Raw genomic sequence first — 15,130 nt, 5'->3', positions numbered from 1 at the left:
TTTGGGGGGGGCCTTACCACTCTGAAGTTTGGGAAGCTCTGATTCATGCATCAACTGAAAACAGACTAAAAGATCTTGGTTCATCAAAATAAAGATGTATTAAAAATGACAAAGTGATACTGTCAACTCAGCCCTAACGTCCACACAGCCGACATGTTTACCTGTTGATGCTTATCTGCATTGCTTGCACAAAACAGACATTAACGCAATCAAAGTGTTTAATTGGAGAAACACTAATTAAACAGCACCATTTTGATCACTGGTTTCAGTCCTCCAAAACAATTTGATTGCATTGTAAATACAATCACATATTGATTGCATTTGTTATAATAATTAGGGAAAAATTTAGAGAATCTACTGATAGTGAGCCACAGACAAAACATCATAAATGGTACTGCTTGCTAGTTTGTAATTTGCATAAAGATAAAAAGGTAGGCTATTGCTTGCTAGTTTGTAGTTTTCACACACCCTACTGAAGACGACAGATGCTGAGGAGGAGGAGATCTCAGCACTGACTTGGTGAGAAACAAAAAGATCATTCATTTGGTAATTTGGCGATACTTTAAATTCAGTCTATTTTTTTTGTTATCAAATATTAAATGTAACTGCTTTTTATGCTTTTAATCTAAATATCCACCTGTGGCAACATGAGATGATTAAGGTAAAGTGCGTCATTCTAGGGAAATATACCTTCATGTTCCCTTCGGCTGAGCCGGTGACAAAGAAGTCCTCAGTGGAATCCATTGCCAGTGCTTTGATGGCCGAATCATGTGCCTGGAATGTGTGGAGCAGCTGTCTCTGACGGATGTCAAAAATACAGACGAATCCCTTCCTGCCGCCCGTGATGATCAGCTGCTGTTTCGGAGCATATTGAAGAACTGTTGCACCATTCTCATGGCACTGGAATGCTGGATATAAAGAAATACCAGAATAAAACCAGGGTATCTGCAGAGTTTTAATTAGTACTGCATCTCAGATTCTTAAAGGTGCAATAGGTGATTCTCTCTTTGTTATACTGGTTAAAAGTCTCCACATATCTTGATAGGAGTCACTATGTTAAACAGTCTAAATGTAGTTTTATAAATATATATTGTCTGTGGAAGATGACTATAAAATGTTCATGCAATCTTTATATTCCTTCCGAATGAAATAATACAATGTCCTACCTGCCTGTGAGCGTATGTTTTTACAGTGGTGGTCAGAATTATTGGCACCCTTGGTAAATATGATCAAAGATGACTGTAAAAATAAATCTGCATTGTTTATCCTTTTGATCTTTAATTAATAAAATTAGCAAAAATATAACCTTTCATTGAAGGAAAAAAAAAAAAAAAAAAACCACACTATGAAATAAATGTTTTTCTCCAAAACATTTTGGCCACAATTATTGGCACCCCTAGAATCTTTTATGAGTAAAATATCTCTGGAGTATATTCCCATTCATATTTACATTTTTTAGCACATCAGGGTGATCATGAACATGAAATTGTCCAGCCATGACTTCCTGTTTCACAGGAGTATAAACATGAGGAAACACAAAGGCCAAATTCCCTTAATCCTTCATCACAATGAGTAAAACCAAAGAATATAGTTCTGATGTGCAGCAAAAGATCGTTGAGCTTCACAAAATAGAAAATGGCTGTAAGAAAATAGCTAAAGCGTTGAAAATCCCCATTTCCACTATCAGGGCAATAATTAAGAAGTTCCAATCAACTAAAGATGTTACAAATCTGCCTGGAAGAGGACGTGTTTCTAAATCGTCCTAATGCACGGTGAGGAGGAGAGTTTAAGTGGCCAAAGACTCTCCAAGGATCATAGCTGGAGAATTGCAGAGATTAGTTGAGTCTTGAGTCTCAGAAAGCCTAAAAAAAAAAAAAAAAAAAAAAAAAGGATCAAACAGTACCTACATCCCCACAAGTTGTTTGGGGGGTTCCTCTGCTCTCATCCAGAAACAATCTCCAGTATATTCAGTTGTCAGACAAGACTGGAACTTCAAACGGGACCAGCTTCTATGGTCAGATGAAACTAAAAAAAAAAAGAGCTTTTTGGCAGAAAACCCACCAGATGGGTTTGGTGCACACATGGATAAAAAGTACCCCATGCCCACGGTTAAATATACTGCTGGATCTTTAATGTCGTGGGCCTATTTTTCTGCTGGAGGTCCTGGACATCTTGCTCAGATACATGATGATATGGATTCTACCAAATATCAACAGATAAAAAAAATCAAAACCTGACCGCTTCTGCTAGAAATCCAATAATGGGCCATGGTTGGATCTTCCATCAGGACAATGATCCAAAACAAACATCAAAACCAACACACAAATGGGTCACTGAGCACAAAATGAAGCTTCTGCTATGGTCGTCCCAGTCCCCTGACCAGAACCCTAAAGAAAATGAGTGGAGTGAACTGAAGAGAAGCACCACCAACATGGAGCTGGGAATCTGAAGGATCTGGAAAGATTCTGCATGAAGGAATGATCTCTGATCTCTTGTCAGGTGTTCTCCAAACTCATCAGGCATTATAGAAGAAGAGTCAGAGCTGTTATCTTGGCAAAAGGAGGTTGCAAAAACTATTTAATAAAAGGGTGCCAATAATTGTGGCCAACATGTTTTGCATATAAACATTTATTTCATAATGTGACTTTCCCCCCACTTTCAATTCTTTTTCTTCAATGAAAGGTTAGATTTTTGCTAATTTTATTAATTAAAGATCAAAAGGATTAACAATGCAGATTTATTTTTACAGTCATCTTTGATCATATTAACCAAGGGTGCCAATAATTCTGACCACCACTGTACATACCCTCACGCACCCTGTTCGCACAGACATCATATATGTCATCAGCGATTTTCATGCTATGTAGATCGATACTTAGTCACAAGCATCGCAAACAAACAGCAGCTGTAACAAGCTTATACTGCGTTCACGCCATAACTACCATTCTGTCATGACAACTCTAGGGATATTGATATGATAATTGAGATGTATTTGGTCTTAGCGGAATAGATCTGCTACGCTGCTGCTGCAGAGCAGGTACCGAGACTTGCTACTGCCTATACTTTCACAGACATTGCTGTGAGCATGTAAGACATTCTGCTGCACATGTAACATACATGAATTAACCCCCGTAGCAGATCTATACAGGTGGAGCTGAGGAAGAAGGAGGGTTCTGAAAGCGCACTACAGACTGCTAACAGCAAACAATGCCAAATATTTGAATGTTTGAGCAGCATGCTCATTGGCCGTTGATGCAACAGCAACCAATCAGCTGTGCTGTGTAGATAATGATGCTACCAAATGAGTTAAAGACAAAATCAGCCTGCATCATCAAGAGTTTCAAGCCAGAACTAGGTAATAATTAAGAGATGGCAACCCATGACATTTTAACCGGAGCTATTCACGCTCTCAGACTCGGAATTATGCGATCCCATGTCAACAGCATCAACACTGAAATTAATCTGCAGCAGTCAGGTATAAGCTTTCTAAGTTATTTACATTCATTATTATTGTAATGTTATGTGCATTGAGACATGAGTTTGTTTTTAACACCGTCTCTTGTGACGTTTGCCGAGAGCAGCTATGTGTGCGTGCGTTCATGTTTTGGAGGAGGCGTGGCTTTGGACAGCGATTTGCAGGGAAAGTGGGATCATATGCTTTCAATGCTAACAGGCGAATGTTAGCATTTCCCAGATCTCCTATTGCACCTTTAAGTAAATAGGCTGGGGAACACATTCAACTGCAAAAGAGGGTAGCTGCAAGTTTAAAATACTAAAGACATGTTTTATTCAACATTTATTGAAAACTGGTATATTTACCAATAAATCAATACATGTGAATGATCAATATTTGATTTTGCTAATATGGTAATAATGTGTTTAAAGAAAGGCAATAAACAGTTCTTAGTGCAGCTCAGAACAAAGCCACAAGAGTTTATGTTAAATTAAATGCCAGATACAGTTTAATTGTGTAACCAAAATACCAGAAAAAAGTATGCATAATGATTCCAACTGCTCATTCAAAAAGATGAGGGAGCTAAAATACAGTAAACACTCTCACTCTATCATAAGCAATCTCTTGGCATAAATGAACAGTATTATTGATAACAAACTGTTTTGAAAGCACAAGCCTGTAGAACGTGCAACAACATCGCTTTTTGACCTTGTACAACATGAAGCTCTAACATTTATTATTAAATCATCGCCTTTTTGACTTTGATATTCACATTAGGCAGTATCCTCTTCTTAAAATGATAAATCAGACCTTTGTTGTACCATTTAAGACATTTAAGATTTTAAGACTACTTTAAGACCTTAAATTTGATCAAACTGAATTTAGGACTTTTTAAGGACCCGCGGAAATCCCTTAAACCTTGAATAACAATATATTATATATATAACAAAATAAAATAATAAAATCCCTTATACAACTTTTTTTTAATAAACGTCTTCCCTCAAAACTCACCGTGTATCATAGAGTTACTTGGAGAGATCAGAGTGTCCCATAAACAAACATTCCTGTGGAAGAAAGGGAAACATTTCCTTAAAACATTATATACAGTCTATTTATATATATTGCTATTATATACACTCTCTTTGTATATGACATTAAGATAAATCATTTAACTGACCTGCCATCGTTGGACTGTCCTGCTGTGGCGATCAGACTGGAGGATGTAATGAAGGCAAAATCACCACAGCTTTTACTGTGGCACTGCCAATTCTGAGACGGACACACAGAGATGCTTATTCCTTCATATTATACAGTCACACTGCATTACATAAACTATGAAACAAAATGACTACTTAATAGTAAAGTTAGTTTCGAGAAAAGCTCTAGTATCTTTTGTTTGCAGATGACACGTGCTTGGATATTATAAAATATCTAATTCAAAGTGTGGCCTAAATGTCACAATATTTTTGGCTACTGTATAAAATATAGCCGTTCATAAAATAAACAAATTCTAGACATTTACAAGTGAATTATTTAACGCTATGAAGGCAGACGTTAGATGTTAGTGATGATCAGTAATAGAAGGCTTGTGTGATACAAAAATAAGGCTCTTACCAAATACGGTTTGGGGTTTGAGGAAGTCTGATTGACTTGCCAGAGGCTCAAAAAGCCCTCGCCATCTGCAACGCCACACTGCAGACAGCCAGAAAGAATGGACATATTTAAGAGTGCAGACAGTATTTTCAGCTGCATATTGCATAATGATTCAAATACAGTACAGAAGAAAGAACAGAATGCCCTTTCCTCTCATTACATAACACCACAGACATTAATAAACGGCACTGACATATTCACTCTATTATGTAGACAACAGCACATAAAGAGACACTAAATGAGCCTGGAAATTATTGTATAATACATAAGTAACAGTTACCAGAGGTCAATATTTTTGGTGTGCTCTTTCAATAAAATGCTGTGTTCAAATTTAAGTTTAAATTTAAATGAATTACATTTCTGTAGATCGTATTGGTTATCAATAAATTATATCATATAAAAACAATAACATAATGATGTATACTTTATTTACATTTTTTGGTTAAACTTCAGTGTCAGATGTGTGATATCAACTGGTGTATTTCAATGTTTTTTTTAAAGTGTACACTAAAATCTAACTCAACTTAAACATGAATGAATGAACCAGTAATTGATATAATAGTCTTATATTAATGTAGTTATTATATTTGTACTTAACTTTTCTTTATTACTGAAATACAAAGTGAAAAAGATGCTTTTTATAATTCATATTTTTACAATATGATGCCACATTTTCTCAAGCATTAAGGAAAAACGTTTTTTTTTTTTTTTTTTAATTTTAATACATTTTATTTTGATCTTAAAAAACAAAAGACTGAAGTAATGGCTGCTGAAAATTCAGTTCTGCTAAAATATATATATATATGAATTTTCAGCAGCCATTACTTCAGTCTTCATTGTCACATTTTCCTTCATTCTAGTCATTCCAATATGCTTGTTTTGTGCTCAGGAAACACTTCTCAATGTTGAAAACAGTGTGATACATTGTTTTTTTTTTCAGAATATTTGATCAATAGAAAGTTCAAAAGAAATTTGAAAAATTTGTGACATTATAAATGTATTTACTGTCACTTTCGATTAAAGGTGCAATATGCAAAATTTTCTGTCCGCTAGAGGCCTATTCAAAACAAAGCCGTAGCTTGATGACACCAAGTTTGAGCGTGGAATCTTGGGACATGTGGTTTTCACCTCACAGCCGGTGGAAAACAATTGGGATAAGACTCGGGAAGAAATCATGTTCATGTTCATAATGTAGTATGAAGCAGAGCAGGACTGAGTAAAGCATGGTACTCGCAAAAAAAAAAAAAAAAAAAAAAAAAATCAAGAAAATTAGATTTAAACAATAAGACTAAACGTGTTGAGGTATATAACAATAATTAGTTTTCTGTCTATAAATATATCAAAACAGTTGTTCCCTTGTCTATTAAAACATGTAAATATTAAAGCGACAAAATAAAACCGGAAACCGAGGGTAACATGGGTATGATGATGCAATTGACAGGCGACTCCTCACACGTCCCGGAGCCTTGGTTAAAATTGCAATTTTCTCACAATTTACAAATAGTTGCAAACATTTGGGATATTGTAAGTACTCAAGTGAACAAAATATATAACACTGGCCTAGTGGTGTTTGGATATTTTACTGCAAAATTATTACATATTGCACCTTTAATGATGCATCCTTGCTGAATAAAAATATTAATTTCTTCAAAAAAAAAAAAAAGAAAAAAGTTTATGATATATATATAAGTTTATAATATATAAAAATAGTTTATGTATAGTCAACAAAAAGTGAATAAAATAAATATATATATATATATAAAACACACTCAAGTCATTTGATTTAAAGGTTTAATAATTCTGGTAATGGATGCTTCAATACCTTGTTGCCCTGCGAGTTGAAATAGAGGCGTGTGACCCGAGCATTTCCGGCCTGTCTGAAACAGATCAGCTGCTGTGGACGATTCCACTCAAACATCCTTACACTGCCATCCTGAGCTCCGGTCATATCTTCAAATATGACAAAGAAGTCAACACGAGTTTCATCAATCAACAAACACGCATGTTTGTGTGTGGAATAAAAGACACTTACAGTACTGATAAATGGGATGAGATGTCATTCTCTTCACGTTATTCAGGTTCCTCTTCATGATCTGACAGAAATTACACACACTGTTAAACACACCAGAGACATGCACAATACACTGAGATTTTTACTCAGTTTATTCATATTTTACGGTACCATTCACAGTACTATATATTCTGATTTAGCAAGTGATTTGTTTTTTATAGTTCATTTCAAATGAACCATAAATTAATAAGTATCATTACCATCTGATACCATCCATGTACCATATACCACCACAATACTCTGCAAGGTTATCAAGGCTGTTTTTGTGTTTGTTAATAGTTTGTAGCATAGCTAATTACACATTTTAAATGATCATTTGTCTGATAATTGTACTACTTGAATTGATCAGTAGCATGTAGGGCTTGCAACTACAGTTTGAAAGTAGTTCCCCAACTTCATTGTGTCATCTTTATCAGCTGTGAATGAGAACAGATTGGAGGTTGATGACGCAGGTCTGTACCTTGGGCAGCTCGGACTGTCTGCGGTTTACTCCACTACCTCCAAATGCTCTTATCAGCTCAATACAGACTCATCAAGAGCTGTGTTGAGACCACGACTCATTGTTTGTGTTCTGCTGATAATAGTCAAAAGAAAACACTGAGTAGCCGCTCTTCATCTGTGGATGGAGCTCTGTGGGAACGTGACCGGCATGAACCTGCTTCAGTGTCCAAAATCTGAGAGGACTAACAAAAATGCTTGTTTTTCTAATATAATACAAACTATACTCTAACAAATTCATGTTAATTTTTTCAGTTCAATATAATTTGTAGAGTATTTGGTCTGCAGTATCAAAACTGAATGAACAAAACCCGAAGATCATGTTCTCCAGCATGAATTGAGAACCATTTAAGGAGCTTATTTAATTAGTCAACTAAAATTTTCTTCATTTTATATCATTTATTAATTTAAAGGAGATATATGTAATAATTTTAATGTATTAATTGCTTTTTTATTGCCAAAGTGTGAAAAGCTTGTAACAAAACTTAAAAAAACGAAACCTTCTATGTGCTTGTCTATGAATGCCTGTAGACTGATTTTTATGTGAAGGACTCGGGCTGATTTTGCCACGAAAATCAAAAGGATGTAATGTTTACGTGCTCCCGAGAGCTCTTTATTTACAGATTTAATTAAAAAAAAAAAAATCCTAATTTTTTATTGTGGTCTGAAAATTGTTGGTCATGACATAGTAATAAATAATAAATTTTGTTGGTTTGTTAGCACGTGGCAGCTTCCATAGCTATTTCATGGCAAAAATCAAGTTGTTAAGTAATTAAATTATTTTCATTAAAAATCTATGTAAGTTAGGTTAAAGAGGAATGGGAAATAGAATTGGGTTAAAATAATGATTCAGATTGCTGGGAAGAACGCCTTTGGAACATGCATGTTCTATACACACACACACACACATTATTATATATATTATATATTATATATATTATATATTATATATATATATATATATATATATATATATATATATATATATATATATATATATATATATATATATATATATATATATATATATATATATATATATATATATATAAATAATAGTCATTTTCCATTCTTTAAAAAAAACAACAACAAAACAAACAAAAAACTTTCATATAGGTTACATTTCAAATAGGTTATTTACAGACCGAAAACAGTCTAACATACCACACTGGCACCCATGCTGGTCTGTCCGCTGCCCAACCAGGGCATGGAGGAGGACGCTGCCATCTGTTGGGGGGCAAAGGGACCGGTGCTGGCCTGGGCGATGTTGGTGTGAGATGAGCGGTAATCCACGTCATCAGAGCTACACAGAGAAAACAAGATGCTCAGAGCAATCCCTTCAAATCTGTCAGCTGAATGCTCCAAACACACACAGACAGGTGACAAACCTGCGAGACTCCTTGTCAAATTCTTCTCCGATCCAAGTGTAAGGCTGAGCTGCGAGAAGCATGGACACATCCACTTCCTGGACATCATGAGTGGACGCCAGCACTATTTCATTAGTGTTAGCCTGAGAAAAAGAAGACAAACACAAGTTAAATGGGACATTAAAACATTATTTTTATTTTTCTCGTTCGAAAGAGTTTGTTGTAGCATGCAGAAATAAAAAGAATTGCATTGTTGAGAGAAGAGAGAGAGAAAAAAAAAAATCACATCACATTTATATTTGAATATATTTTAAAATGTAATTTATTCCTGTGATGGAAACGCCTCTGCAAAAAAGACCGATTTAGAAAGAGATTTGGTCCCCCTTTGTACTAACATTTAAATGAATAATTTTATACAATGCACTTATTGTGAATGTGTACTTGCATGTTTTTACATTGTACTTATATTTAAAAAAAAACAAAAAAAAAATACACCTGCATGTAATTACAGCTGTAATTTCTGTAATTACATCTATACCCTGTTGACCCTTCCCTTACACCTTAACCCACCCTTAAACCTACCCATACCACCAAACCTGTCCTAACCTTACCTGTATCCCACCTCAACTGCAGCAAAAGTGTACTTGTTTTTTTTATGCAAGTACATAGTAGTTAAAGACATGTAATATAAAGTGTGACCAGAGATTCAACGTGTAGTCCACTGGAAAAACTCATGGATTATTTTTAAAATCATGAAAAACCAGTTGAGCAGCTCACAAAACAGAATAAATGGGCTCACATTCCTCTCATTCGGCACTCATTTATTATGTAAACAAGGCTTTGTACTTCACACGTGCCCCAATATATCTACATAAAACAGCAACCTTCACATGCAAAAACAATGTGTTTGGCATATCACCATGATGGGCCAGCTGTCACGCTGACCGGCACAGCCCCACTGTACACCATTTTATGTTTGGCATTTTGACAATAGGCTGCAATGTCAAATTAACAATGCTAAAACGGATATGTTGTGTGTGCGTACATATTTGTGCGTACATATTCATACAGGTATTAGTAATTAATTAATGAACTAATCAACTATATATATATATATATATATATATATATATATATATATATATATATATATATATATATATACACACACACACACACACACACACACACACACACACACACACACACACACACACACACACACACACACACACACACACACACACACACACACACACACACACACACACACACACACACACACACACACACACACACACACACACACACACACACACACACAATTTTCACAACCATGAGCTCATTAACATATGGCTGCCCACATTTACATTACATCTTTTTAGTATTCAGAAATCTGGTCTCTATCAACAACAGAGCCAGTTAATAACAGATGTAATTTGCATAAAGTTGTGTTAAAGTTACATTAGCAAAAACAATGGGTCTCATTCACTAATAATTGCATGCATTATTTCGTATTTGTACGCACAGGAGAACTTCTCACAAAAAATCTTAAATCCTAATTCACAACATGTACATAATCACATGAATTTGTACTTAACCTGGCTCTTATTTTAGTGAATTTGGAGTACTCTAAATGAGTGGACGCATGCACGAGGTTAGTCATTTGCATAAAACACGTCCAAACCATGTCCATATAAGGACTTTCCTTACAGGCTTGTGTCACTCTCGTCAGACATGCCGCTGTTTTAAAGACGCGCTCTCGCCTGATCTTTGAACAATACCAATCATGCCATTCTGACTAGTTCTCAAAACAAAGACCTTTTATACAGACCCAGATTACAGACCTCTAATGAGCCAGCTGTCATACGCGTATATCTGCATTATTCAGAGAAACTTTGGAGATACTTTAATGTAATTATAGTCTTGTTAGGATTACATTTCATATACAACTTCTTAACATGATTATAAGGCCATAAAGACCAAGTCCTTTTTTTCTGCATACAAGTGCTTTCAGTTGTTCCTATATTTGTCATAAATTTTGAATGATTTTTATACTAAATATTTGGTGAATCGTGATTTGTTCTTAAAACCATTATACGCATGCTTAGTGAATGAGACCCAATGTGATGACTTCTAAAGGTCTGAGAGAAGGCAGACACAGGTCACAAAAAAAGTTAATGTGTCGAAAACATTAAAAGTGGACGTCAAATGTCTAGAACAAACTCTCTCTATAATAGAACTAGATATAAAAATGTCCTAACCTTGTTAATTGCAAATGCCATGATGATGTCAGATTCTTTATGGATGATTTTGGCTTTGCCTCCTGGGTAACCCATATCAGCCTCCACCTGTAACACAACACACACACACACATATATATAAATACACACTCATATTAGTCTGTTCTGCTGCACTGCTGTTTTTATAATAATTCCCCAATCACATCCACACACACACAGCGGCAGTAGCAGGAAGTTTGCTGACATGCAGTTGAGACCATGTACACACCTCCACAGAAGGCAAAACATGAATTAATCGCTGTTATTGCTTGATCTTCTAAACAAGGTGTCTGAAGCAGAATCCGTCTGATAAACCACTTTCAGTGCCATCGGCGGTTAGTGAGGAAGAGCAGTGCCGAGCCAGATGAGTTAGGGAACGTGAGGAAAGAGACGAACGTGTGTGTGTGTGTGAGGTAAAAGCAGGTTAACAGAGGACAGAAGCCCAAAGCTTTAGGAGGGTTTCACAGAGAGACGAGTCCCATTCTGTGTCTCAGTACCTTGTTGTTTTTTCGAGCTCCAGTAATGCCGTTTTGTATGAGGTGGTCCACATGATCATCTAAAGACTACACAATACACACCACAACACACACAAACATTAACAAACACACGGGGCACAGCAAAAAACACATGCCCGAGTGATAGACAGATGGAGAAAAACAAATGAAATAATAATAAAGAGCAAAATGATTCTCATTTGGAGCTCAGACAGAAAGAGATTGTCTTGAGATAACATGCACATTTCCTCCAGTACTTACCCTCAACATATAAGATGGCAACTTTCTACAGTTCTATATTTATTCATTACACCACATGAGCACACAAAACAAGCTGTTTCTCTAAAAGTTCCTCCAAACCTTTAACAACAATTCAATCTCACCAGTCATACATTTTGGTTTGGGACTCATACTTCTAAAAAATATTGTCTTTTTAATGATTTTATCATTCTGGCAACAATCTTATTCTGGCCCCATCCCCATTTCATTACCCAACTCCATTATCTCACCCCTTTTATTGCTGCAGTTTGGCTGCACTATTCAATTCCTTCACTCTGGGCCCGCTATTTGTATTCATAGTTTTCACGTGACGTCACACCCTTATAGGAACGGTCCGCAGATAGACGCCTGCTTTCAAATGCTCCCGTGTTTAGCCGTGTAAAGCCGGGTGCACACTGTGTGTTTTATAATAGTCCTTTATGATTGTTGCTTGTCAGACTGTACGTTCATGATCCTCATGTCACACTGTGGGATCTCAGCGGTCATTTATGTCAGACTACGACAGTCAAGTCACATTAAAAACGGGTGTGCGCATAAAAATTTGTCAGGAGTATTACATCATCAACCCTTACACGTTCGATTATTGTGAGCTGCATTACACGCGGGACTGAAATGGTGGCTAACAAAGATATCTCTAGCGTTAATTTTGATTACAGCTTGTCTTGAAAAACAATTTGACATTTGTTTAGGAGAAGTCACACTGCAGGACTGTGTGCCAAATCTTCTGACACTGCCAGTAAAATTTGATTGCAACGGTCATTAATCGGCTGTCTGTGAACATGTTAAACTAGCGATCAAAGACAACAGATTTTAGCCTAGGATTATAGGAATCTTTCAGGATTCTCAAAATTTGTCTCAGACGACCAAATCGTGGCCAAAATCGCAAAATGTGCACCCGCCTTAAGCGCTCGGTGAAGAGTGTCATTGATGTGTTTTTACAAAATGTTTTGAAGCGTTGATCATTATAGCCAATCACAGACATATACTGTATGTTGAGCACATGAACACAATGGCCAATCAGAGGTGCTTACGAATCCACTCAACAGCGCTCAAAGGGTCACATTTTTTGGTATCAAAGTCAGTACTTTTTACAACACTAGCGTATAGTGAATCTGATATTTTAATACCATTGTTTTAGTACATTAAGACACAATGTTTTTCACGTTAAGCATTTTAGAATATACCACTGTTTTTAGTGATTGGAATACTGCAGCAGGTGTTGTGTATGGATCATATGTAGCCAAATCTTTCATCATTTTACTCATATTCTTATTTTTCTTCTTTTGAGATAGAAAATTGACAGGCCTTTAACACAGTTCTGTGGATGTTTTGTCCAGCAGGTCTCTTTACAAGTTACTTGACTGAAAACTATTTATTACCTCTCATCCGTCCCAGCACATTTTGTTACCTAAAGATTAGGGCCCTATGAAATCTGTTTAATTTTTCCCCAAATTCCGTTTTTAGTAATCAAAAAGCATGTCTAATTAATTGAAATAATGAAACATCCAATTTACAAACAATATGTTAAAAGTTTAACAAAAAATTATATTTTTTAGGGCCTTATGATATACATTTTATTCTTTACTCTCAAATTCTGTTTTTTTTTTCTTTTTTTTTTTCTGTTTTCTGTTTTAACTTTTCTGGATTCCATTTTAATGGTTTAATCACATTTCAATAATCAAAAAGCATGTCTAATTAATTGAATTCGTAAAAAAAACACATTTATTAATTTAAAAAGTATTTTTATAAAAATGTTTTGTTTTTTCCAGAAATTCTGTTCAGTATTTTCATTTTTCTGGCAATCAAATCTTTTAATCATGAAATTAAACTTTTTTGTCAAACAATGTGCTGCACAACCAAGCATTTTAAAATTAAAACATGGAAAACTGAAAACTAAATTAAACAACAACAAAAAAAAATTATTAAACTAATTCAACTAAAACTGAGATTATCCCTTAAAAGATAGTTTTAATAATTTATTATTAAATTAATTTATCTAAATTCTACTGTGCAACACTAATATGTTTCTGTCAAGTTAAATCGAACTTTTATTTTGACGGGTTACCGAGAGCTTTGAGTTTCTCTGTGTTTATGATGATAGTTTTCTGAAACGAAGCGGTTAAATGCGGATAAAGTGACTTTCAGAGCAGCTCTGGAGACTAATTTGTGCGTTCATTTCCTCAGATATAGTGAGGCGACAGAGGATGAAAACACCGCGAGCATCACACGTACTTCAGTGTGTGTGTGTGTGTGTGTGAGGTCATTCATTTCAGAGGCACGCAGACATGCAGGATTCATATTTAAATAGTCTATTTGCAGTTTAATGTTCATGGACACTAGTCTATATCGCGATTTGATTTAAGTGTACTGACCTGCTTTTTATTCATTCATCAAAATTAATTTGACAAATTCCATGACATTCTGCGTTATATACTAAATTCTTTTTTTATGACTGGATTCTGCGGTTCCGTCCGCGTTTTCTGCATCAAGGAAATCATAGGGCCCTAAAAGTCACATTTACTGTTGTTCTGCAAATTTTTGTGGGAGAAATCCAGTTGTTTCAACTAAAATCCATATGATCAGGAATTTCATGCGAGGCCAAAAGATTTACACATGCAGATTTCATTCGCTGCACTGACCAACAGAAAGCTTCTTGATTTGAAAGAGACTTCTGCGTGAGCTGTGCTTCATACATTGCTACATTACTGACAAAGGATTTTTGTAACCGCAAAATATGGCTAATTTGAGCACCTTAACTCTTACAATGTATCCGCCCCTTGCCTTACATCATTCTTGCATCATCCCCACCTCTTTAATTACCTCACTCTGGCTCCTCCCATTTCTCCCTAAGGGGGAAACCTTCCCCCATGCAGATTTCATAATGGGTTCAAGTTGGTCGCTTTATTTTCTCCACATTGACCAACAGAAAGCTGCTTGGTTGTAATTCATACATCGCTACACGACTGACAATGGACCTTTTTGTTCACAAAATTTTGCTGATGTGATGGCAGCTTCAACCCCTTTTCTTTTCG

General features: G+C 35.5%; 1 protein-coding gene across 4 annotated transcripts in view; it reads right to left on the bottom strand.

Moving 5' to 3' along the window:
• dmxl2 (Dmx-like 2) overlaps positions 1-15,130 on the bottom strand; it is a 93,291-nt gene that overhangs the window by 3,864 nt on the left and 74,297 nt on the right. For all 4 annotated transcript variants that reach the window (XM_067389801.1, XM_067389802.1, XM_067389803.1 and 1 more), the window contains 10 exons: positions 11,823-11,888; positions 11,308-11,394; positions 9,065-9,186; positions 8,841-8,979; positions 7,140-7,200; positions 6,930-7,057; positions 5,069-5,146; positions 4,632-4,723; positions 4,466-4,518; positions 691-908 (listed from right to left, as the gene is read on the bottom strand). In XM_067389801.1, coding sequence (XP_067245902.1) covers positions 691-908; positions 4,466-4,518; positions 4,632-4,723; positions 5,069-5,146; positions 6,930-7,057; positions 7,140-7,200; positions 8,841-8,979; positions 9,065-9,186; positions 11,308-11,394; positions 11,823-11,888 — 1,044 coding nt within the window. The remainder of the gene's footprint in view (positions 1-690; positions 909-4,465; positions 4,519-4,631; positions 4,724-5,068; positions 5,147-6,929; positions 7,058-7,139; positions 7,201-8,840; positions 8,980-9,064; positions 9,187-11,307; positions 11,395-11,822; positions 11,889-15,130) is intronic.

This window comes from Chanodichthys erythropterus, chromosome 7 (genome assembly GCF_024489055.1).
Source record: "Chanodichthys erythropterus isolate Z2021 chromosome 7, ASM2448905v1, whole genome shotgun sequence".
NCBI lineage: Eukaryota > Metazoa > Chordata > Actinopteri > Cypriniformes > Xenocyprididae > Chanodichthys > Chanodichthys erythropterus.
This window is presented reverse-complemented; position numbering and strand designations above follow the sequence as displayed.